Below are 26,647 nucleotides of genomic sequence, written 5' to 3'. Positions count from 1 at the left end.
GCCTTGTGACACGGCCTCCCCGCCGCGCCAACATTACGACCGCAAATCTCGAGCGACAGGCGCGCGCACGATGCCATGCACTCCGTCGCGCGCGGGCCCACTATAAACCCGGCCTAAGCCATGGACCTGTACGGGGTGTGGGTCGTCGCTGGAAGGTAAGTACTGGCCATACTCTGTACACGTGCTCTCAAGACCTCACGAGTCTCCTCTCCAAATAGACTCAGATCCTTTCTGGTCGGAAACCTTTATTTTTTGTTTATTTTGTACCAGCGCCGCTGCCGTTTTTGTGCCAGTTTTGCAGCCAGGAGTCTTCGATAAATTGCCCTCGACATCAGTAGTGATACTCGGCACCGCTGTGCAAGCTCCCAGCTCTGCCAGTGCCATTCTCCCTGCGCACACGTGTCGCTCATCGTCTCGGTGCTGTGGCATGTTTATCAAGAAAGGGTTAAGGCTCCGGGCGTGTCGTCCTGCCCCGGACGCACCCCCCCGCCCCGGGCAGTCTCGGGAGGTGGGCACAGGGCGCATAGCTGGCACCCCTGTGTCACGATGGTCTCTCTGTATGAATGGCTGCTCACTGACCCAGCCTGGCTGCGCTTTGCTTGGGTATCGGCGCTGGGCGTGGGGACCGTCCTCCTGTGGGCCGTGTTTTTATCCTGCTCGCTGCGGGGACGTCGGCCTGAGCTTCTCTGGACAGGTACCTTCTACTCCTGTAACTTCCCGGGGGGGTCCTCCTCCCACTACCCAAATCCTCTCTCCCCCCTCTCCTGTGTGATCCCCTCCTTCACCTCCTTCCCACTCACTCTCTCCCCCTCCCCTCTTTTCTCTCTGTTTATTGTTCCTGTTCTCTCCTCCCTCAATTCCTTCCACATTCACTCTGCCTCTGTCTTTCCCTCCTTCTCCTCTCTCACTAGCCTCTTTCCCTCTCTCTCATCACATATCTTCTCACTTCTCCCCTCTTTCGCTCTCTCATCACATATCTTCTCACTTCTCCCCTCTCGCTCTCTCATCACATATCTTCTCACTTCTCCCCTCTTTCGCGCTCTCATCACATATCTTCTCACTTCTCCCCTCTTTCGCGCTCTCATCACATACCTTCTCACTTCTCCCCTCTTTCGCTCTCTCATCACATATCTTCTCACTTCTCCCCTCTTTCGCTCTCTCATCACATATCTTCTCACTTCTCCCCTCTTTCGCTCTCTCATCACATATCTTCTCACTTCTCCCCTCTTTCGCTCTCTCATCACATACCTTCTCACTTCTCCCCTCTTTCGGTTAGTGTTAATCTCGTTATCTCTAATTAGTTCTTTCTTGTCTTGATATCTCCATCGTGCCCTGCTCCCTCTCACACATTCTCTCCTGTTTGCTCCCCTCCCTTTCCCTGTCTTTTCTCTGGTTCTCTCTTTTCTCTCCCTCCCCTTCTCATCTTACTATCTCCTCTCTCCCATCCCTTTTCTCTCCCCCCTCTCCCTGTAATTTCTGTTTCTCTCCCTCCCTTTCTCACCTTACAATCTACCCTCTCTCTCTTCGCCCTCGTTCCGCTCACACAATCTGTTATTCTCTCTTCCTTTTTCCCTCCACTTCCCATACCCTTTGCTCTGTTCTCTTCACACCCTCTCTCCTTTTATTTTCCATTCTCCCCTTCCTCTCTCACTTCTCCTCTGCCCTGCCTTCCTCTCCCCTCCTCCTCCTCCCTGCGCTGTGGTTGAAGTGGCTTGCACGGATGACGCTGTGTCTGACTGTACAGATGCTGACATCTGGATCCCATTCTCGCCCTTCAGAAGGCCCCCCCAACGGGTTATTCCCACCCCAAGGACAGACTCAAATACCCTTACTCAGGGCAGGGACACTCACAGAACATCTCTCTCTATATAACCCTCATTCTAATCCCAAAGCCATATTAAAAGATAGGGGGTATGATACAGTAGGGCCAACAGGTCAGGTTCTCGGGGTATCCCTGCTTCTGCACAGGTGGCTCGGACTGAGCCACTGATTGAGCCAACTGTGCTGAAGCCGAGATATCCTGAAAACCTGACCTGTTGGTGGCCCTTCAGGGCTGGAGTTGACCAGTTGGATGCAGAATGGGGCAAACATGCTCCGATTTATCAGGACAACAATTCCCATGAAAACCAGTCTTGTTTGCTGAATGCGGTGCAGTATTTTTGCTCCGGTTTTGCAGCCGGGAGTCTGATGGAGACATGACAAATGCGGTTCCTCTGTTATTGGCGTTGGGAATCAGTGACTTGCAGGAGGGGGACGCCCTTTGGAGAGAGAGAAGACTGCTAGTACAAGAGGTCCTGCTCTGGAGGGTGGGAGGCTCAGGGGAAATGCAGGGACGTTCTTCACTGAAGGAGTGGTAGATTCATGGAACTACATCCCAGCACAGGTGGTAGTGGAAGCGAACACAGTAAAATAATTAAACAATGCTACGGTTAGACAGGAAGGGATGGTATATACAGTATGAGGAAAAAACACGCATCGGGGGCTGAAGCAGTAGCTCAGTGGTAAGAACAGTCTTTGAAGTGGGTGGACCTAGATCAAATCAAAGTGATGAAAACTGCACTTTTTGCAGTATAATGGTGAACTGTTTTGCACTTATCTTCATAAACACTTTGGCGGCACGTCAGGGAAGTGCAGATTTCTATAGGTTGTGAAACATTTAATGGGACAACATGCGAATTCTGCATATTATTATGATTATAAACGTTTATTGGTACAGCGCCACCATATTCCACAACGCGAGTGGAATTACACCGGGGCTGCCCCGTGGTCCCCCAGACTCCTGGTTTTCGAGCCCCAATATCCCAGTCGATATATCCCCTACAGTCATAAGTCTCCCCCAGGGTCCGCCACGTATTAGAATATGTTTTGTGTACTTTATACATTTACTATAAGGCTCTATGCAGTCCGCCAGGGCATCTGCTTAAGGTGCCAGCAAGTGTGCATAGAGTCCGTAGTTCAAAGAGGAGACGGGGTGTTGAGAAGCGTCGGGGTGCTAAGTGTCCAGGGCAGGGCGGAGTATTGAGGCCAGAGAACAGAAACCCCCTGTGGGGAGGACACTCTGGTCTGCCAGACTCAGTGGCGCCTGCCCAGTAGGTGGCAATGGGATGACTGGGGGGGGAAGTGGCAGAATGTCGGCGCGTTTCCCATTGGTCGATTCATATGTCCCGTCCACAGGGCAACCCGAGCCGGCTTGACACGCCCCCTCTTTTGACATCAGCGAAGAGATGAGCCCCTGTTTCTATTGGCTAGTGGGATAGGGTTCCCATGCTCTGATTGGTCGCTCCTCCTACCTTCATGCTAAGGATAGCTTTGCGGAGTACATGTAAGGAGAAGCCCCGATCAGAGAACCAGACCATCCAGTGACTTGTGTCGATGAAGCGAGGGCGGGCTTTCAAAGTTGCTCTGTTCAAAATAGCAGAGCAACCGGCTCCGTTTTGAAGCCAGGAAAGTCTGCCCTGCAGAGACGAAGTCAGACGCGAGGTCCAAGTTCTGAGAATTGAACGTAGCGGTCTCTAGGAAAGTCTCGATTTCCCCCCAGACGCCCAGTAAGTGTATTTTTAACTGTTTCTTGTGTAATTCTTCTTGTTGTACGTGGGTTTACCAAAATAAAACGCAATTTGTTTTTACTACCTTGTTTTGTCTAATGCATGATCCCGGTAATATGTAAAGGGTGTTAAAAGTACCTTGTCTCCCGTGACACCGTTAGGGAGGGAAATGAGCTCAGCACCACTGGCGAGTACCTACAGTACAGGCGTTAGAAAACTCATTTGGTGCCACCGAGTTCTTGGAGCCACTGTGAGAAATACGGGATGAGGAAGGACAGATGACGCTCTGCTAAGAGTCTAGCAGCAAATAGTCAATGGGGATCAGGAGATGGTGTGGCCGGAGTATCACCAGCCGAGGAAGGATGAGCTACGACCCCCGATAGGCCAAGTGAGGAGCAGCCGAGCTCGGTTAGGACAGGCGAGCCCAGAGGGGAGATGCCGGAATTGATGGCCGCCATGCGAATGGAAGAAGTCTAATGTGAATACTCAAGAGGAACACCAAGGAGAAGCAGGGTGGTCACCTCCATAGGGGGCAAACCTGTAGATAGGGGAGGAAGCCTTGGAGAAATCCTGCACTGAAAACCGGAGGACCACATTTCTGCTATAGATGCGGAAAAGAAGGACACTATGCCAGTCATTGCTAAAAAAGAGAGAATCTACCTCAGGTAGTGAAGTAATTCATCCGCTTCTGGAAACAACCTAGGAACCCAGTGAAAGAGCATACTGCAGAACCGCTCCGTTCAAATGGCTCCAGGAAGAGATCAGCATACCTCTCTCTCATTTACCCCGGGGGCTACTAGGGTCATCTGTGTGAGGGATGGTGAAGCTTGAGGGAAAAGTATGCAACGTCCTCTTGGATAGTGGATCTCAGGTATCTATTATTTTTAAACCCTGGTATGATTGCTACCTAAAATATGTGCCGTTAGAACCACTGGAGGGCTTAGTTGTGTAGGGCCTCAGTGACACCAACTACCCGTTATCTAGGGTATGTAGTGATGAAGCTCGAGTTTCCAAAGAAAATAACTGGTGTAGAAGGACCATTGATGGTGGTGGCCCTCATATGTCCTGAAGTCCGCAGCAAGGAAGAAACTGGAGCCATAATTGTCACGACTGCTAATATTTTTGGACAAGTAGCAAAATGGTGCCAGACCATTGGCGAAAGCAATTATAGAGTGAGGAGCACTTGGGGGAGGTCATGTAGGCAGGACCCCGCCCTGTGCAAGAGCCCCCCAACAGCATAAAGTGGATAACTGGAAAAGTAACACTACGGCAAAATATAGAAGGGTCTACTGTCATGATAGATAGTCCACCCTATGGAGGATACCCCAGAGGGTTACTAGTAATGAGTGGGGTGTTATCTGTGCAACCGTGACAATGGAAACACTAGGAGTAGAAGTGGGAAATGAGACTGGTCATGATGTGTGGATACGAAGAGGCACAGTAGTGGCTCACCTGTATAGTGCCGAAGTGATGGGTCCGGCATGAACGAGCAAATCCCATGGGGATAGATAGACCCCGGCTATCTATTTTGGAGACAGTCCTGCTCCAGACCACTGGAAGAAACGGCTGCGGGAGAAATGGCACGTACCGGAGGTCTAGTGCACTTAAGAATGGGATGTACAGTAAGAAAAGCCGGTGGAGTGGAGCACCAGATCCGCCTTCACGATGGTCGCCCTTCCAGGGGAAGGTCACGGAGATTGGACCCCGGCTGATGTGGAAGACGTGAGATGACATCTCCAGCAATTATTGGGGGGTGGCAATATCTTAGAATCCTGTAGCCCATACGCATCATCCATAGTGGTGGTCCGGAAGAAAAATGGAGCGGTAATGTGCATTGATTAGCGCACGCTGAACAAGAGCACCACTCCAGATCAATATACCCCGCTGTGTAGAGGGTGCATTGGATTGTCTCACTGGGAGCACATGGTTTTTCGGTCTCGGACCTCCGCAGCGGACATTACCAGATCCCAATGTGCAAACGAGATAAAGAAAAGACCGCTTTTATATGCCCGTCGGGGTTCTAGCAATTTTACCGCGTGGCCCAAGGAATGTCCGGGGCCCCCTCTACTTTCAAGAGATTGCTGAATTGTGTTGTGGGGTATATGAATCTATTAGAGGTAGGAGTACTGGCAGTGGGACCAGTGGGTTACTGTCAGGACATGAGAGAGTTCGAGCCCCGTCGGAGGATCTCAAACGGCTACACAGCACAGCGGTACTGAAGTACAGGCCTGCAACAGTTAGTACAGAACCAGCTCCCACGTGTGCCGGCACCATCACAAGCCAACATACCCAGGATTGGGTGCTTAATACACCACTGACACTGACTCTCACCCACGCAGCGTTATTCGGGATTGGAGAATGTGTTATATGTGTATGCTGTATGCGGTGATTGTAACAGTAAGGGTAAATATGGCTGCTGCTAATAAAGGTTAATAAGCCTGCCATTACCCCTACCTGTCAGTAATACAGAGTATGTGGTTTATATATGTTATGTATATTTGTTATGTCTCTGCTTGGTTCCAGCACCTCAGGAATCAGGGGTTAATATGTTTGCAGGAGAATTGGTGCAAATGTGATGTTGCAGTTCTACCCACCAATCAGGGCCTGGGCATGTAGGCAGCACCTTCCTACCCACCAATCAGGGCCTGGGCATGTAGGCAGCACCTTCCTACCCACCAACCAGGCTCTGGGCATGTAGGCAGCACCTTCCTACCCACCAATCAGGGCCTGGGCATGTAGGCAGCACCTTCCTACCCACCAATCAGGGCCTGGGCATGTAGGCAGCACCTTCCTACCCACCAATCAGGGCCTGGCATGTAGGCAGCACCTTCCTATCCACCAATCAGAGCCTGGGCATGTAGGCCGCACCTGGCCCAGAGTGTTGCAATATTATGTTTTAAGTGTATAAAAAGGTGGGGAGGGAGACCCCTGTGAGGGGACACTTCAAGGATCCTGCTTGGAAGGATAGCTGGTCCACCGTGCCTATGCATGTACCCCCTCTCTATATAACACCTTCTTAGGATATACATGCACCCCCTCTCTCTATATAACACTTTGTTAGGACATACCATGACATCCAAAACCTATGCCAAACTAGGTGTACTTTACAGGAACAAATCCTCCCTAAGTCTCCTGGTCAGAAAGCGTATCGCACAGCAGATGCTAATGCCAATTATTGACTATGGAGATATAGTATATGGCTCGGCACCTCAAACCCACCTTAGCAAACATGACACCCTCTACAATTCAATTTGCCGTTTTGTTCTCCAATGCAACTACAACACACATCACTGCAAAATGCTCAAAGAACTAGATTGGTCATCACTCGAGTCTAGGCGCAAAGTTCACATTTCCTGTCTTGCCTTCAAATACTTTCTGGGCAAGCTACCCAGCTACCTGAACAAGCTCCTCACCCCTATCACATGCAGCACTTATCACCTGAGATCAGACTACAAAAGACTGTTCATGGTCCCAAGGTTCAGCAAAGTATCCGGCCGCTCCTCCTTCTCTTACCGTGCACCCCAAAACTGGAACAACCTACCGGAGACTCTCACAGCCACCACCAGTTTAAGTTCTTTCAAATCTAAGGCTGTCTCACATTTTAATCTGGTCTGTAACTGTTACATACGCCAATAACATATTATCTCTAACTGTTACATACGCCTATAATATAGATTATCTGTAACTGTGCATGCAATGTCTTGTATATAATGTATAACCTTGCTCACTTAATGTAACTATGTATTTGTAACCATGTATTTATCATCATAACTCTGTGCCCGGGACATACTTTAAAATGAGACGTAACTCTCACTGTATTACTTCCTGGTAAAACATTTTATAAATAAAATAACATGTACCAACCTCTCTATATAACTCCTTGTTAGGATATACATGAACCTCCTCTCTATATAACACCTTGTTAGGATACACATGTACCTCCTCTCTATATAACACTTTGTTAGGGTATACATGCACCCACCTCTCTATATAACACTTTGTTAGGATATACATGCCCCCATCTCTATATAACACCTTTGTAACAGGGGAGTTATCCCTGTTCAGGTAATGTACCTCTAATCCAGCAGTGTGGTGGTTAACTGCTGGTAGTCAATTAACAAACACCACCTGCCTGATTTGATGGCTTAGAAAAGCCTGTCTTTTGAGACAGGAATAGAGACTCCTTAGCTCACACCTGAGCTGAACTTGGAGACACATGTCTTGAGCCCTGCCAGAAGAAACAGCAGAGCTGCTTTGAAGACACAGGGGAAACTTCTAAACCTGAATGCTGACAAACCCCGAAGAAAAGGTAGCAACCAGGGACAGAGAAGATTTTCCCTCCAAACCACAAGGAACAGATAAGACTTTCATTTATAAGACTTTATTATATCTGTTCATTTCATGCTATATGTTTGGGGCTGGGACACATGCTTATCTAAGGGAGTTGTGAACTGCATAGTATTTCACTAGAAATACTCCCAAGTGAATAGAAGCTTTGTTTACCCCTTGTTTGGATGGTTTCCTGATGTTAAGGAAACAGGCGCAATAAAAGGCTTATTTAATTTCACTATAACCAATCTCCCTTGCATACCTCTGTGAGCGTCCGCCTACAACCTTGTTAGGATATACATGAGCGCCCCCCCCCTCTATATAACACCTTGTTAGGATATACATGAGCCCCCCCCTCTCTATATAACACTTTGTTAGGATATACATGAGCCCCCTCTCCCCCCCCTTCTATATGTAAACCATCTTCCCCCCACCCCCAGGTCGCAGATCGGACCCTTAGGGTGTACTGAGTGCTGGCTACATGTCTTATGGTGGTGCATACCTGTGAGGGACAGGAGGGCTGAGTCTCCCCCGATGGTATGGGGGACAACAGGGACAGGCTTCTATGGTTAGTGCCTTAATCTTCTAGCAACGGTGCAGTGCGTCCATCTCTGGCGAGCCCTATAAGGGTAGGGTGAAATCCTCCCAGAGAAGCCCCCACAATAGGGCGAGAGATTTCAGTCTCAGTCTCTTTGTAAAAAGTATAAAGTCTCTTTATTGTACAACAGCTCACAGCAGCAGCAGCAAATCATACACAATGGTCTCGTCCTCCTCCTCCTTCTCCAGACGGTACCCCTTCAGGATGGGCTGTCTGGGGCTCTCACTCTCCCCGCCACCACCCCGAGGTGCAGACCCTCAGGGTGGGTGCTAGCTCTCCCTTACCCTATAGGCAGGGTGAGGGGCATTGGTCCACCATTGTTCTATCAACTCTACTCAGGCTGGCCTGAGTTCCTCCACATGTAGGGCCTGTCTCTCCTGGAACTCATTCCTCCTGATCCCAGGGCAGGACTCACTGTCATGATAGAGAGGGTTTGGCTCGGGATTAAAGGGGTTACACCCCATTTGGCCCCCCTCTACTCTCACCTGGGAAGCAAGGGGTTAACTGGACTGGGGTCCAGTAATGGGTTTTTGCCTTGCCTCAGCCATCCAACTGTTTATTCTCCTGTATAAATGTATTGTTTCGGTGCCAGTGTCTGCACCACACACACACTGGGGCTTAAGGGGTTAATGAGCTGCAGTTTAGGAAAATACAAATATGTGTGGTGTCTGTTCAGAAATATCTGGGCTTCAAAAGGCTTGATTGAAGTTGGGTGTGAAAAGTACAGAGGGGGTTTGGTGTATGTTAACACATATTGCTGGTAGAGACAGCTAGGCCCATGTCTGGGGCATTGGGTGTGAAATCTAGCACCTGTGACAAATGTTCTCTACACACGAGTCCCTGCTTCAAAGGATTTATTGACCAGGGGTTATGGGGGCCAGGGGTGCGGTTACCCAAGGAGATATCAGAATGAGTGACATTATTAAATATAAGAATATTATGAGATGTCCTCGGCTGAACGTGCTAAAAGATACATATGTGTATTCGTGGGACTGATTCGCACATAAGGATTACAGACACATGATGTCTAGCCAGTACTAAGAGACAGATATTAATATCTCTCTTAATTTTAATATTACACGGTAATATTTAGTCTTATTGGGAGCGTCATGCGTGCCGGAATGTATTAATATGCTCGCGTGCCAGTAAGTACTACTGAATTGAAGTTATGAAGTTATTTAGATAGGAAAAGCAGTTTTTAAACGTCCTTGAGTGGGAGGAATTTTACTCTGAGGAAAACTATCAACCTCACCACTGATTTATGAGAGGGGCTGGGTTTAGGTTGTGTTCAATGGGAAATAATTGTATAAGAACCGGGCTCAGCCTATGGCTATTGTCTTTCGTGTCTTTTGTGATTTTCAAGATTTCTGGATGAACTGCTAGTCACGATTTCTGACTATTTCATCATTCCCAACTTTAAGTAAGTGTCATATGTTGTCTGTTATTTGTATAATCTCGTATGTTCATCTTTTTCAAGGAATAAATTATATTTTATCATATCTAAGTCTCGTCCAGTTCAACCCAGTTATATTTGGTGTGTATTATTAATAGCCTATCACAAAGTTACCGTCACATTCACTCTCCTCACTCCCAAGACAGAAGTGACTCTCACACCGACTGCCACTGACAGGATCAGGCAACTAACTTTAGACAGCCCCACCCATCATGATGTCAGCAGGCCACTCCCCTCTGTCTCTTGCCTTCCACACAGAGTCAGGGGGCCTACCTCCACCAATCAGGCCAAGGCTTGAAGCGGGGAAAACCGATGATAACTACTAGCGGCCTGCCCTTAGCATGACTTATACCAGTAGGAGGATAGATATATAGCCCTTTTTCTTAACAGGGACACACACACACACTTGTTAGGATATACATGAGCCCCCTCTCCCCCCCTCTATATAACACCTCGTTAGGATATACATGAGCGCGCCCCCCCCCCCCCTCTATATAACACCTTGTTAGGACTCTGTATGAGTGATGTGTTTTTTGTGTTATTTAGGGCAGCAGAGTAAAGGAGGGAAGTCTCAGTCCAGAACAGAGGTGAGAGCTACAGTATTACAGTCATATACTGTATATACAGTATATATATATATATTATTCTCTCTCTCTCCTCTCCCTGAGCATACTGTTGGCACACAATGCTTTGTGCTCACCTATTGTATTTATATATATTATTCTCTCTCTCCCTGAGCATACTGCTGGCACACAATGCTTCGTGCTCACCTATTGTATTTATATATATTATTCTCTCTCTCTCTCTCCCTGAGCACACTGTCGGCACACAATGCTTTCTGCTCACCTATTGTATTTAGATCACACACTTCCTTATGAAATTATCTTTCTATGTTAGAACCACAGTATGCTGCAATAAGCCCTCGTTCAGGGTGCCAGAGACAGGAGGTGGAGGGCGCGCGTCCGCGTGTGTGCGGTGTGACAGTCTGCGGGGCGGTGTGTGCACATCCTCCCCAGCAGACCTTTGCTAGCGTTGAGGAGGCGGGGCGACAGGCAGAGCTTAGGCTGCGGTCCCAGTGATCACTGTGACACGCGCGCCCAGCGGGGGGGGGGGGGCGGCGCGTGCACAGCGCTACCCGCGATCTGCGGTCTTTAGGGAGATTGCGACGGGAGGAGGCATGGTCGGGGTTTTGTAGGGGCGTGGTCATGACCTCACGCTGCTGGTTCGCCCTCATTGGGTGAACCTCCGGCGGGGGTGTGGCCACGCCTCCGTCGCCAGTTCTGAACTCAATTCCATTGAGTTAAAAAAACTGCGAGTACAGCGTGGCTGCACCTTCAGCGGGAAGGTGAGTACCGGGCCCAGCCCCATTGAGGGGCGGTGCTTACACGCACAGCGCATGCCGAGGTGTGCGCTGTAGCAGTGACTGGGACCGCAGCCTTAGGGATGGGTGTTGCTCTGTTCAAATCATTTTCAAGAATGATTTGATTGGCTGCCGAAGCTAAACAACGACAACTTGAGCTGTTTATGCAAACTGTAGCAAGCCTAGGGTTGCCAGGTGTCCGGTACGGAACCGGCGGCCAGGTGTCCGGTATGGAACCGGCCAGGTGTCCGGTATGGATCCGGTCAGGTGTCCGGTATGGAACGGGACAGGTCGGTATTTGGTTCCTGTGTCCGGTAAAATATGAGAGATAATACCGGACATGGGATAGAGCAGGGCTGCTGCTGCTAGGGGGCTGGGCAGCCACTGATTGGTTACTGCTGTGTAATTCAGCCAATCAGGAGGTCACAGGAGCCTAGGGGGTGGGGCCAAAGAGCTGAGGAAAAGCATGCAGCAGAGAAGTGAGGCTGTGTCTGTCTCAGTGTCCTGCCTGTGTGTGTGTCTCAGTGTGTGTGTCTCAGTGGGAGCCTGTGTGTGTGTCTCAGTGTGTGTGTCTCAGTGTCCTGCCTGTGTGTGTGTCTCAGTGTGTGTGTCTCAGTGGGAGCCTGTGTGTGTGTCTCAGTGTGTGTGTCTCAGTGTCCTGCCGGTGTGTATGTGTGTCTCTCTCTCTCAGTGTGTGCCTCTCTCAGTGTGTGTCTCAGTGTCCTGCCTGTGTGTGTGTCTCAGTGTGTGTGTCTCAGTGTCCTGCCTGTGTGTGTGTCTCTCTCTCTCAGTGTGTGCCTCTCTCAGTGTGTGTCTCAGTGTCCTGCCTGTGTGTGTGTGTCTCGGTGCCCTGCCTGTGTGTGTGTGTCTGTCTCAGTGTGTGTCTGTCTATCTGTGTCCTGTCTGTATATGTGTGTGTCTCAGTGTGTTTCTGTCTATCTGTGACCTGTCTGTATATGTGTCTGTCTGTGTGTGTCTCAGTGTCCTGCCTGTGTGTGTGTCAGTGTCCTGCCTGTGTGTGTGTGTGTGTGTGTGTGTGTGTCAGTGTCCTGCCTGTGTGTGTGTGTGTCTCTCAGTGTCCTGCCTGTGTGTGTCTCTGTGTCCTGCCTGTGTGTGTGTCTCTCAGTGTCCTGCCTGTGTGTGTGTCTTTCAGTGTCCTGCCTGTGTGTGTCTCTGTGTCCTGCCTGTGTGTGTGTCTCTCAGTGTCCTGCCTGTGTGTGTGTCTTTCAGTGTCCTGCCTGTGTGTGTGTCTTTCAGTGTCCTGCCTGTGTGTTTTTCTTTCAGTGTCCTGCCTGTGTGTGTGTGTCTCTCAGTGTCCTGCCTGTGTGTGCATGTCTCTGTGTCCTGCCTGTGTGTGTGTCAGTGTGCCCTGCCTGTGTGTGTGTGTCTCAGTGTCCTGCCTATGTGTGTCTCAGTGTGTGTGTGTCTGTCTATCTGTGTCCTGTGTGTGTGTGTCTGTCTTTCTGTTTGTGTAACGCTCGGCCTGCCAAAAAGCCAGACGAGACCCCGGGACTGAGGTGGAAAGGAGTAATACCACACACCTAGCAGTAAACGGGGGCACGGCCGGAGTGTGGAAGTAGCGTAGGTGGTCCAGGTAACAAAAATAGAAAAGGTACCGTACTTGACAACTCCAGCGTAGAATGGTAAAGTCCGTAAGCCAATGGTCGTGGGATGGAGAGAGCAGTGTAGTAGAGTGTCCGTAAGCCTGGGTCGTGGAGTGGAGAGAGCAGCGTAGTAGAGTGTCCGTAAGCCGTGTCCAGGAGATATAGAAGTCTGCAGGGTAGTAATGTCCAAAGCCAAATCCAATGGGTTCCAGAGAGCAGCGTAATGAAGTCCAAAGCCAAAAGGTCAAGATCTAGGGAGGTCAGCAGAATATCCAGGGACAGGAACAGGAACTGAAAGACAAAAGGTGCCAGGCAACAGCAGACAGCACCAAGGTACAGAAGCTATGCAGAGCAAGGTGGTAATGGTGAGGGGAGACTAAATAGGGGGCTGGGACCTATCAGAGGAAGGGGAGGAATGGAGGAGCGGCCCGAGGGAGGACCTGATAGGGGAGAAGTGCATCAGAGGAAGGGGAGGAATGGAGGAGCGGCCCGAGGGAGGACCTGATAGGGGAGAAGGGCCTGGGAGGTGGGCCTGATGGAGCACGGGCAGGGAAGCGTGTGATGCGCATGCAGCACCTGAGGCGGAGTCAGGCGCACGGCGCCAGTAAATGGAATCCTGGGTCCGCGCGCGCCCGTAAGGGTGACACGCGTGGCCCGGAAGTACGGGAGCAGCCGTGGGGGTGGGCCGTGAGGAGTGAGACAGGGAGCCTGGGCGGCACGGAGACAAGGTAAGGAGGTGCTGGAAGCGGGTGTACCCGCGGCGCGGATCCTTACAGTACCCCCCCTCGAGGGTCGGACTCCGGACGAACCATCCAAGGTCTGAGGGGAAATTTTTGGTGGAATCGTTTGAGCAGAGACGGGGCGTGAAGATCCGCATGCGAGACCCAAGAACGATCCTGAGGTCCGTATCCCTTCCAGTGGACCAAAAATTGGAGCTTGCCCCTGGAGATGCGAGAGTCAATGATGGACTGGATTTCGAACTCCTGTTGTCCTGGTACAATGGGGGGAGGAGGCTGAAGAGAAGGATGAGCGAATCGTTTGCCTTGGATAAACGGTTTCAAGAGTGAAACATGGAAGACGGGTGAAATTTTCATAGAGGGAGGCAAGCGAAGCTGATAGGCCACAGGATTAATTTGTCTCAGAATAGAGAAAGGACCCAGAAACCTGGGAGACAGTTTAGGGGTTGGAGCCTTCAGTTTGATATTTTTAGAAGAAAGCCAGACCTTCTCTCCAGGTGCGAACTTATGAGCCTCACAACGAAGCCTATCTGCTTGTCTCTTATGTCTTAGCACGGACTCCTGTAAAACTGTTTGAATCCTGCTCCATGACCCCTGTAAGGTGGATACCCTATCATCAGCTGCAGGAACTCCGGACCTGGATGAATGCATGGGAAGACGGGTAGGGTGAAATCCGTAGGTTACAAAAAACGGTGATTCTTGAGTGGACTCATTCTTGAGAGAGTTAATCGCAAATTCTGCCCAAAGAAGTACTCTGCCCAATTATCCTGAGAATCAGAAGAAAAACAACGCAAATACTGTTTGAGGGACTGGTTCATGCGTTCAGTCTGCCCATTCGTTTGGGGGTGGTAGCCTGAGGAAAAAGAAGGGTAATGCCCAACCTCTGGGAAAATGCACACAAGAATTTAGAAACAAATTGAGTACCCCGATCCGAGACAATGGACCACGGGACGCCATGAATACGGAAAATCTCCTTTACAAAAATATCCGCCAAAGTACTGGAATTGGGTAGACTCTTGAGGGGAACAAAATGAGCTTGCTTGGAGAATCTGTCAACAATTACAAGAATAGTAGTCATACCATTAGACGGGGGAAGATCCACGATGAAATCCATAGCAATGTGACTCCAAGGACGGTCCGTGACCGGGAGGGGTTGTAGAAGACCGGAAGGCTTTTGACGGACAGATTTATTTTGTGCGCAGACTGGGCAAGAGGAGGTGAACGCTCTAATATCCTTTATCATATTGGGCCACCAGAAGGTTCGCCGAATCAGATCAGTAGTCTTCTTAAACCCGGGACGGCCGGCAGATCTGGAGGAGTGACCCCATTCAAGAATTTTGAGATGAAAACGTGGGGCTGCATAAAGACGACCATCAGGGACCACTAGCCCTTCGGGGACCTGTGCTTGAGACTCCAAAATCTTATCCAGTAGGTCAAAGGAAGTGGCAGAGATAAACAATTGGGGGGACAGAATACTCTCCGGGACCTCCTGTGACCTCTCCTCAGTAATAAACTGACGGGACAATGTATCCGCTTTGATATTCTTGTCCCAGGAATATAAGAGATGATAAAGTTAAACCTTGAGAAGAACATCACCCAACGAGCTTGACGGGGCCCAAGGGGACGAGCACCCTCAATGTAAGAAAGATTTATGTGGTCTGTCAGGATCAGAATGGGTTCCTTTGTTCCTTCCAGAAGATGTCTCCACTCTTGTAATACATAGACAGAGGATGAGACACGCACTCAATATCAATGGTAATAGAGGTGGGGTACTTAGCTGCCGGTGCGCTGGTCCTGGGGAGCTCCTGTAGTCCCAAATGTTCCAGTGCAAAGAAGAAGAAGCAGGCACACGGTCTTACTCAAAAGGAGGTTTAATACAGTATGCCATAAAGTCCAACGTTTCGACAGTCAAATACTGCCTTCACCTTGAGAAAGGCAGTATTTGACTGCCGAAACGTTGGACTTTATGGCATATTAAACCTCCTTTTGAGTAAGACCGTGTGCCTGCTTCTTCTTCTTTCCACTCTTGTAATGCCATCTTGATGGCCAACAACTCCCTATTCCCCACGTCGTAATTTCTTTCTGCTGAAGAATTTTTTTTAGAAAAAAACCCACAGGGGTGTAGTTTATCTTCGGGGGTGGTTCTTTGAGAGAGAACCGCACCGGCTCCTATGTCGGAGGCATCAACTTCCAAGGTAAAGGGGAGGGTGGGGACGGGATGTCGCAGAATGGGAGCCGAGAAAAAGTTTTTTTTAAGAGACTCAAAGGCCCGGCTGGCCTCCAATGGCCAAGAGGAAGGATCGGCCCCTTTTTTGGTAAGGGCCGTAATGGGTGCTACCAAGGTAGAAAAACCAGCAATAAATTTCCTATAATAATTTGCGAAACCGAGAAAACGCTGAATCGCCTTTAAAGAGTTAGGTTGTGGCCATTCGAGTACAGAATTGAGCTTCTCCGGATCCATGGTGAACCCTTGATCCGAGACAATGTATCCCAGGAAGGTAGTTGAGGATTGGTGAAAGACACACTTCTCCATCTTGGCGTAGAGCTTCTGGCCCGTAAACGAGAAAGCACGATCTTGGTATGGAGAATGTGTTCCTCGAGGGTTTTGGAAAAAATGAGGATATCATCCAAGTAGATAACCACAAAAGAATTCAATAGATCATGAAAAACCTCATTCATAAAGTCTTGGAAGACTGCAGGTGCATTGCACAACCCAAACGGCATCACCAGGTACTCATAGTGCCCGCTGCGCGTGTTGAACGCGGTCTTCCACTCGTCTCCACTGCGGATGCGAATCAGGTTATAAGCCCCCCGTAGATCAAGTTTAGAGAAAATCGTCGCGCCTTGCAGCCTATCGAAGAGCTCCGGGATAAGAGGCTAAGGGTAGCGATTCTTAATGGTAATCTTGTTTAGGCCACGGAAATCAATGCACGGGCGAAGTGTCCCATCTTTCTTTTTTTACAAAAAACAATCCTGCTCCGGCAGGAGAAGTGGATTTCCGGATGAAGCCTTTTTGACATGGCCTCCGTCTCAGGCAAAGATAATGGATATGACCTGGCTTTGGGAAAAGGAGCACCCGGAATTAAGTCTATCGAGCAGTCGAAAGGGCGGTGAGGAGGAAGCTCCTCGGATTTGGTCTTACTGAAGACATCCAGGAACTCCGAATAGACCTCCGGTAGGGTGGCGTCTTGCAGGGGAAAGGTTTCCAAGACGGCCAGCGGACGGAGAAGACGATTCCACCTGGGAGGATCTCTATTGAACGGGGAACTCGGCAGTCCAATCGATGATGGGATTGTGTAGTTGCAGCCATGGTAAGCCCAGGGTGATTTGGACCGAAGGGGAATGGATGACATCAAAAGAAATGATTTCTAAATGTCCATCCTTCATAGAAAGCTCAATAGGAAGTGTCTCCAAAGAAAAAAGTCTGGTTGCAGGGGTCGTCCATTGATAGCCTCCAATCCGACTGGAAAGGCCTTCTCCCGGAGTGGAATGTTGTGCTGAATAGCAAAAGCCTGATTTATGAAATTCCCTCCGGATCCAGAATCGAGGAAGGCCAGAGCGGGGGTTTGGATGCTGGCATAATTAAGGAGGACAGGCAGTAAGATGCGTTTGGGGAGACCCCGTGCGGGAGAGGGAAAAGAAGAGATGATACCCAGTGAGATTCCCTCGTACCCCACTGGGCGCTGCGTTTCCCGGCCTCAAGGGACAACGCGGCAGGATGTGCCCAGGAGATCCACAATAGAAGCACAGGCCCTCGTTTCTCCGACGTAGTCGTTCCATAGAAGGAAGTAGATGACTGTCTAGTTGCATGGGTTCCGGAGCGTCCAATGCTGGTAGAACAACAGCAGGAGACCTGGAATTAGAAGACATGGAAACAGAAGTACGAGGACGTTGGCGTTCAGCCCGCCTCTCCAGAAGTCTTTGATCCACCCTTTTGCACAAAGCGATTAGGGCCTCCAGTGAGGATGGCCTTTCACGAGCCGCCAGCTCGTCCTTTAAGGATTCCGAAAGTCCCTGCCAGAAAGCCGCGGAAAGTGCCCCATCGTTCCAGTCAGTCTCAGCTGCGATTGTCCGGAACTCCAGAGGGTAACGTGCCACTGATCTCCCACCCTGCGAAATGTGGAACAAGGAGGAAGCAGCCATATCACTACGTCCAGGGGTGTCAAAGACTAAACGAAATTCTCTTTTAAAGTTAGGGAAGTTGTAAGTGAGTTCAGGCTTCAGCTCCCATATAGGTGAAGCCCAGGCCAGGGCGTCCCCGGTGAGAAGGGAATAAACATAAGCGACCTTGGTTCGGTCAGTGGGGAAGCGAGAAGGTGACAGTTCGAATTGTATCTCGCACTGATTTAAAAACCCACGGCATGCAAGCTGGTCCCCCGCGTATTTACTGGGCGTAGGGATACGAAACTCCAAAGACCCTGTTCCTTCACGGGAGACAGTGGGAGAGATAACAGAACTGGAGACATTAACCTGGGGAATCTGGGCGGTTAAGGTAGCAACCTGTTGGTTAAGAGCGGTGACTTGGTTGTCCAAGAAGGTAAAGTGTTTGGAGATGGTAGTTAGGGTATCTTCCACCTCAGGGGGGTCTGGGTCTGATGGGCTCTGCATAATGTAACGCTCGGCCTGCCCACAAGCCAGACGAGACCCTGGGACTGAGGTGGAAAGGGATAATACCACACACCTGACAGTAAATGGGGGCACGGCCGGAGTGTGGAAGTAGCGTAGGTGGTCCAGGTAACAAAAATAGAAAAGGTACCGTACTTGACAACTCCAGTGTTGAATGGTAAAGTCCGTAAGCCAATGGTCGTGGGATGGAGAGAGCAGCGTAGTAGAGTATCCGTAAGCCTGGGTCGTGGAGCGGAGAGAGCAGCGTAGTAGAGTGTCCGTAAGCCGTGTCCAGGAGATATAGATGTCTGCAGGGTAGAAAGTCCAAAGCCAAATCCAAGGGGTTCCAGAGAGCAGTGTAATGAAATCCAAAGCCAAAGATCCAGGGAGGTCAGCAGAATATCCAGGGACAGGAACAGGAACTGAAAGACAAAAGGGGCCAGGCAACAGCAGACAGCACCAAGGTACAGAAGCTATGCAGAGCAAGGTGGTAATGATGAGGAGAGACTAAATAGGGGACTGGGACCTATCAGAGGAAGGGGAGGAATGGAGGAGCGGCCCGAGGGAGGACCTGATAGAGGAGAAGTGCCTGGGAAGCTGGAGCCTATCAGAGCAAGGGGAGGAACGGAGTAGCGGCCCTGGGGGAGGACCTGATAGGGGAAAGGTGTCTGGGTAGCTGGGGCCTGTCACAGCAAGGAGAGGAGCGGCCCGGAGAAGAGCTTGATAGGAGAGAATGGTCTGGGGGGCGGACCTGACGGGGAAGAGACAGGGAAGCACGTGCGGTGTGCGCCATGTCATCAGGGGCGGAGTCAGGCGCCCGGCGCCAGAAAATGGCAGCATGGGTCCGCGCGCGCCCCGGACGTGTGGGGGCAGCGGGAGAGGGAGCCGCAAGGAGCGAGGTACGTCGCCGGGGAGCCTGGGCGTCATGTAAGAGAGGTAAGGAGGCGCTAGCAGCGGGTATGCCCGCAGCGCGGATCCTTACATGAACAAACCACAATGTCCTTTGGACAGATGAGACCAAAGTGGAGATGTTTGGCCATAATGCACAGCGCCACGTTTGGCGAAAACCAAACACAGCATATCAGCACATACACCTCATACCAACTGTCAAGCACGGTGGTGGAGGGGTGATGATTTGGGCTTGTTTTTGCAGCCACAGGACCTAGGAACCTTGCAATCATTGAGTCGACCATGAACTCCTCTGTATACCAAAGTATTCTAGAGTCAAATGTGAGGCTATCTCTCCGACAGCTAAAGCTTGGCCGAAGTTGGGTCATGCAACAGGACAATGATCCCAAGAACACCAGCAAATCTACAACAGAATGGCTGAAAAAGAAAAGAATCAAGGTGTTGCAATGGCCCAGTCAAAGTCCAGACCTCAACCTGATTGAAATGCTGTGGCTGTACCTTAAGAGAGCTGTGCATAAACAAATGCCCACAAACCTCAATGAACTGAAGCAACGTTGTAAAGAAGAGTGGGCCAAAATTCCTCCACAACGATGTGAGAGAATGATAAAGTCATACAGAAAACGATGACTTCAAGTTATTGCTGCTAAAGGTGGTTCTACAAGCTATTGAATCATAAGGTGTACTTAGTTTTTCACACATAGCTTCTCCATTTTGGCTTTATTTGTGTTAAATAAATCATGACACGGTGTAATATGTCATGTGAACACACACACGGTGTAATATGTCATGTGTTGTTCATCTGAGGTTGTATTTACCTAATTTTAAGACCTGCTAAGGAACAGATGATTGTTATTATGTCCCGATATGTAAAACCATGGAATACAAAGAGGGTGTACTTTCTTTTTCACATGACTGTATATAACATATAATACAATACCAGTGTATTACTGACAGGTAGGGGTAATGGCAGACTTGACCTTTATTAGCAGCAGCCATATTAACCCTTGCCGTCACAGACCCCCCACCCTGGGTATGTTGGCGTGTGAAGGTGCCGGCACCCCGTGTGAGCTTGTTCTGCCTGTGCTTCGGTACCGCTGCGCTTTGTCGCCGCTGAGGGTCCCATCCGACGGCGCTTGACCACTCGATGGCGTCCTGAATGTAACATGCTCTCCTGGACCGAACCTCCTAGCACTCAGGTCTGCGCAGATCCCATCATGGCCGCCCCCTCTTCCTAAAGGCTCCTCTCCCTTGTAGTCCCGCCTCTTCCACTGCCGTTATCATTGGCTGCTCTCCTGTCCATCACAGTCACATGTCCAGAGCACATTAGCGAGGCACCTGCCACGGATATGTGTGTGTCTGTATATATCCGTCTAGATATATTCATCATGTGACTCTGTGAGTGCTCATTTGCGTGTCATTACCCAGAATCCCTGGGTGCAGTGGAAGCACTGTATGCAAAGAGATAATGGGGAAAGGCAGGGTTCTGTCTGTGAATGTGCTCACGCGGGGGATGTGTATTTGCTGTAATTGTTTAATATAACCATGTACAATGACTGATAGCAGCATTATACAGGAGCTTTGCCACTGCGTGACTGGGGTCCTGGGAGGGTCTGCAACCTTCATACATTCTTCTGCCCTATACAAAGACCCCCCTGTGTGAGAGCGGGCACAGGCCGTGCCCCACATGTTGGCACTGGGATGGTTGGCACAGGCCGAGATCGGACACAATAGCGCCTTTTATTGCTGTAAGTGGCGGAAGCTCATATCCTCCCATCTGAGGGACGGCAGGAAACAAGGACGCTGCAGTGCGCAGAGATAAAGGAGCGTATCCCAGGCCCGGTCAAGTGCCTCTCGCCTGTTAACCGGCTCAGTGCTGGAAGCTTTCCCAATGCTTAACCCAGGGGTGGGCAACTCCAGTCCTCAATGGCCACCAACAGGTCAGGTTCTCAGGATAGCCCTGCTTCAGCACAGGTGGCTCGATCAGTTGCTCAGTTGTGCTGAAGCAGGGATATCCGTAAACCCTAATCTGTTGGTGGCCCTTGAGGACTTCGACTGAGCCACCGGGTGCTGAAGCAGGGATATCCTGAAAACCTGACCCGTTGGTGGCCCTTGTATGTATGTATGTATACTGTATACGTACAGTATGTATCTCTATTTATATAGCACCAAAAGTGTACTCAGCACTTCACAAAGAATACAGTACGTGGCATTATAACAATACAATAAGCGCAGCAGAATCAGACAATAGGAAAGGAAATCCCTGCCCTGAAGAGCTTACAATCTAAGTGGTGTGCTGGGAGACTTACAGGTGAGGGAGTAAGTGCAGTGGCTGGCAGGGCTTCTCCTCCCTGACTGTGGCACAGTAGCCACGAGTGCAGCTATTGGGATGTGTGAGGTAAGATGGAAGGTTAGTCAGCATTAGATCAGATAGGGTAACAGCGTTACAAAGGGAAGAGGTGGCAGGGAGGTGAGGGGGAGAGCAGGTGTGTGTATGGCAGGGAGGTGAGGGGGAGAGCAGGTGTGTGTATGGCAGGGAGGTGAGGGGGAGAGCAGGTGTGTGTATGGCAGGGAGGTGAGGGCAGATGTGTGTATGGCAGGGAGGTGAGGGGGAGAGCAGGTGTGTGTATGGCAGGGAGGTGAGGGGGAGGGCAGGTGTGTGTATGGCAGGGAGGTGAGGGGGAGGGCAGGTGTGTGTATGGCAGGGAGGTGAGGGGGAGAGCAGGTGTGTGTATGGCAGGGAGGGGAGGGGGAGGGCAGGTGTGTGTATGGCAGGGAGGTGAGGGGGAGGGCAGGTGTGTGTATGGCAGGGAGGTGAGGGGGAGGGCAGGTGTGTGTATGGCAGGGAGGTGAGGGGGAGAGCAGGTGTGTGTATGGCAGGGAGGGGAGGGGGAGGGCAGGTGTGTGTATGGCAGGGAGCGCGTGTGACTATGTTTTGTGGGACACATGGTTTCTGGGATCGCCGTCTCCCTGGTAACAGACGCGGGGGGGGGGGGGGGGGAGGGCGTCTTTATCTAATACCTTTAATGATAAGGTGGTGAAACCGTCTCTCTCCTTGTCCTTGTGTCACCTCCCCTAATTATTCCCTGCGAATAACGCCATGCCCTCATTATACAGGGAGTGGCAGGACTGGAAAAGGAAACATCCATTTCCCCCCCACCCCCACCACCCTCTTCCCCCCCGTCCCCCCCCCCCCCCCACAATCTGTTGACCTCCTGCGTTTCAATTGTGTGGAAAAAGGGGGGGGGGGGAGGGGGCATTTAATTTGCATTGCACCTGTAAGATTAAGGATTACTATGTGAAGTCCTACGGCCCATTCAATGTGAGGAAGTACTTCCCGGAAAGCGTAGTGGATTCATGGAAGAGGCTCCCAGCGGAGGTGGTACAGCTAATGAGAGATTTAATAAATGTGTAGGATAAGCAAAAGGGGATCCTAAATATTAAAGGGCGCCCAGGATCTCCACAACACATGGGCAGAGATCCACAACACATGGGCAGAGATCCACAAAAGGTGTGTTAGAGTTTAGCACTGTTTTTGTGAATCTGGGCCATCTGGATTCCTCTCTCTCCCTCCTCTGCCTCCCTCCCTCCTCTGCCTCTCTCCCTCCTCTGCCTCTCTCTCTCCTGTGCCTCTCTCTCCCCCTCCTCTGCCTCTCTCTCTCCCTCCTCTGCCTCTCACTCCCTCCTCTGCCTCTCTTTCTCCCGCCTCTGCCTCTCTCCCTCGTCTGCCTCTCTTTCTCCCTCGTCTGCCTCTCTCTCTCTCCCTCCCTCCCTCTCTCTCTCTCCCTCCCTCCTCTGCCTCTCTCTCCCTCCTCTGCCTCTCTCTCCCTCCTCTGCCTCTCTCTCCCTCCTCTGCCTCTCTCTCCCTCCTCTGCCTCTCTCCCCCCCTCCTCTGCCTCTCTCTCTCCCCCTCCTCTGCCTCTCTCTCCCCCCTGTCTCTGTCCCCTCGCTATGTTTCCACCTCTGTATCCCCCCCTGCTGTCACTCCTCACTTTATCTCTCTCTCCTCCTTTCCCTTTGCTCTCAATCTCCCTCTTTCCCCCCTTTCTCTCCCTCTCTCCTCCTATTTCTCTCCCCCTCTCACCCGCTCTCCTCTGTCTACACCCTCCTCGCCCCTTCACTCACTCCCCTCTATTTCTCCCCTTTCTCTCCCCCCTCTCCTTTCTCATCCCCTCTATCCCCTCACCTCCCTCCCATATGTTTATGGCACATTAGATTAAATTGCCCGTTAGATGCCCCCTGCTTCAGCCCCCCTGGGGTACAACTTAACCTATAAAGAACGCCCGTGTTAGTCCCTAAAACGCATTGCCGCTTGCAAACCTGTAACGCCATCATTTCTAAGCGCAGACATAACCCGCCGCAGTGCGTCACCGCGGCCTTCTGCGCGCGCGTTCTTCCCTCGCCGCCAAACCCTACGCAATTCTTTTTTTCTTTGATACATACGGTGCAGTTTCTTTTGCCCCAGAGTTGTACCCCCTTTGCTGATGCACAGCCCCCCCTGTCCGTACCCCCCTTTGCTGATGCACAGCCCCCCCTGTCCGTACAGATGTTGGGAAGACGTGTGCGTGTTGTCAAACGCAGAGATCTTCTCTACAGCAAACCATGATGGGGTAACGGTAACCCAACGGGGCGAGCGACCGGCCAACTCTGTCTGCAACTCTGCAGTGGGGAGAGGGGTCCTCAACTTCAGTCCTCAAGACCCCCCCCCCCCCCCCAATCAGTAGCTCCCAGCTTCAGCACAGGTGGCTCAGTCTGAGTCACTGATTGAACCACCTGTGCTGAAGTTGGGATATCCTGAAAAACCGAACCTGTTGGGAGAGAATTGAGGACTGGAGTTGAGAACCTCGGCCCTAAGGGTCATTCTCTGTCTGTCTCTGTGCCCCCCTACAGTGGGACGGACTGGGGGCAGGAGCGCTCGCCTGTCTCTGTGCTCCCCTACAGTGGGACGGACAGACTGGGGCAGAAGCGCTCGCCTGTCTCTGTGCTCCCCTACAGTGGGACGGACAGACTGGGGCAGGAGCGCTCGCCTGTCTCTGTGCTCCCCTACAGTGGGATGGACAGACTGGGGCAGGAGCGCTCGCCTGTCTATGTGCTCCCCTACAGTGGGACGGACAGACTGGGGGCAGGAGCGCTCGTCTGTCTCTGTGCTCCCCTACAGTGGGACGGACAGACTGGGGGCAGGAGCGCTCGTCTGTCTCTGTGCTCCCCTACAGTGAGACGGACAGACTGGGGGCAGGAGCGCTCGCCTGTCTCTGTGCTCCCCTACAGTGGGATGGACAGACTGGGGGCAGGAGCGCTCGCCTGTCTCTGTGCTCCCCTACAGTGGGACGGACAGACTGGGGCAGGAGCGCTCGTCTGTCTCTGTGCTCCCCTACAGTGGGACGGACAGACTGGGGCAGGAGCGCTCGTCTGTCTCTGTGCTCCCCTACAGTGGGACGGACAGACTGGGGCAGGAGCGCTCGTCTGTCTCTGTGCTCCCCTACAGTGGGACGGACAGACTCTGGGGCAGGAGCGCTCGTCTGTCTCTGTGCTCCCCTACAGTGAGACGGACAGACTCTGGGGCAGGAGCGCTCGTCTGTCTCTGTGCTCCCCTACAGTGGGACGGACAGACTCTGGGGCAGGAGCGCTCGCCTGTCTCTGTGCTCCCCTACAGTGGGACGGACAGACTGGGGCAGGAGCGCTCGTCTGTCTCTGTGCTCCCCTACAGTGGGACGGACAGACTGGTTCAGGAGTGCTCGTCTGTCTCTGTGCTCCCCTACAGTGGGACGGACAGACTGGGGGCAGGTGCGCTCGTCTGTCTCTGTGCTCCCCTACAGTGGGACGGACAGACTGGGGCAGGAGCGCTCGTCTGTCTCTGTGCTCCCCTACAGTGGGACGGACAGACTGGGGCAGGAGCGCTCGCCTGTCTCTGTGCTCCCCTACAGTGGGACGGACAGACTGGGGGCAGGTGCGCTCGTCTGTCTCTGTGCTCCCCTACAGTGGGACGGACAGACTGGGGGCAGGTGCGCTCGTCTGTCTCTGTGCTCCCCTACAGTGGGACGGACAGACTGGGGGCAGGAGCGCTCGCCTGTCTCTGTGCTCCCTACAGTGAGACGGACAGACTGGGGGCAGGAGAGCTCGTCTGTCTCTGTGCTCCCCTACAGTGGGACAGACAGACTGGGGGCAGGAGCGCTCGCCTGTCTCTGTGCTCCCCTACAGTGGGACGGACAGACTGGGGCAGGAGCGCTCGTCTGTCTCTGTGCTCCCCTACAGTGGGACGGACAGACTGGGGGCAGGAGCGCTCGGCTGTCTCTGTGCCCCCCTACAGTGGGACGGACAGACTGGGGGCAGGAGCGCTCGCCTGTCTCTCTGCTCCCCTACCGTGGGACGGACAGACTGGGGCAGGAGCGCTCGTCTGTCTCTGTGCTCCCCTACAGTGGGACGGACAGACTAGGGGCAGGAGCGCTCGTCTGTCTCTGTGCTCCCCTACAGTGGGACGGACAGACTGGGGCAGGAGCGCTCGTCTGTCTCTGTGCTCCCCTACAGTGGGACGGACAGACTGGGGGGCAGGAGCGCTCGTCTGTTTCTGTGCTCCCCTACAGTGGGACGGACAGACTGGGGGCAGGAGCGCTCGTCTGTCTCTGTGCTCCCCTACAGTGGGACGGACAGACTCTGGGGCAGGAGCGCTCGTCTGTCTCTGTGCCCCCCTACAGTGGGACCGACAGACTGGGGCAGGAGCGCTCGTCTGTCTCTGTGCTCCCCTACAGTGGGACGGACTGGGGGCAGGAGCGCTCGCCTGTCTCTGTGCTCCCCTACAGTGGGACGGACAGACTCTGGGGCAGGAGCGCTCGTCTGTCTCTGTGCTCCCCTACAGTGGGACGGACAGACTGGGGCAGGAGCGCTCGTCTGTCTCTGTGCTCCCCTACAGTGGGACGGACAGACTGGGGGCAGGAGCGCTCGCCTGTCTCTGTGCTCCCCTACAGTGGGACGGACAGACTGGGGGCAGGAGCGCTCATCTGTCTCTGTGCTCCCCTACAGTGGGACGGACAGACTCTGGGGCAGGAGCGCTCGTCTGTCTCTGTGCTCCCCTACAGTGAGACGGACAGACTCTGGGGCAGGAGCGCTCGTCTGTCTCTGTGCTCCCCTACAGTGGGACGGACAGACTCTGGGGCAGGAGCGCTTGTCTGTCTCTGCTCCCCTACAGTGGGACGGACAGACTGGTGGCAGGAGCGCTCGTCTGTCTCTGTGCTCCCCTACAGTGGGACAGACAGACTGGGGCAGGAGCGCTCGTCTGTCTCTGTGCTCCCCTACAGTGGGACGGACAGACTCTGGGGCAGGAGCGCTCGTCTGTCTCTGTGCTCCCCTACAGTGGGACGGACAGACTGGGGGCAGGAGCGCTCGTCTGTCTCTGTGCTCCCCTACAGTGGGACGGACAGACTGGGGGCAGGAGCGCTCGTCTGTCTCTGTGCTCCCTACAGTGGGACGGACTGGGGGCAGGAGCGCTCGTCTGTCTCTGTGCTCCCCTACAGTG

General features: G+C 52.1%; 1 protein-coding gene across 1 annotated transcript in view; it reads left to right on the top strand.

Annotated features, from left to right (window-relative positions):
- The first annotated feature begins 531 nt into the window (after nucleotides 1-531).
- PLEC (plectin) overlaps nucleotides 532-26,647 on the top strand; it is a 624,499-nt gene continuing 598,383 nt past the window's right edge. Inside the window, 2 exon segments of the mRNA XM_075581086.1 lie at nucleotides 532-694; nucleotides 10,472-10,512. Of these exon segments, the coding sequence (XP_075437201.1) occupies nucleotides 547-694; nucleotides 10,472-10,512 (189 nt within the window). The 5' untranslated portion in view covers nucleotides 532-546.

This window comes from Ascaphus truei, chromosome 2, assembly GCF_040206685.1.
Source record: "Ascaphus truei isolate aAscTru1 chromosome 2, aAscTru1.hap1, whole genome shotgun sequence".
Taxonomy (NCBI): Eukaryota; Metazoa; Chordata; class Amphibia; order Anura; family Ascaphidae; genus Ascaphus; species Ascaphus truei.
This window is presented reverse-complemented; position numbering and strand designations above follow the sequence as displayed.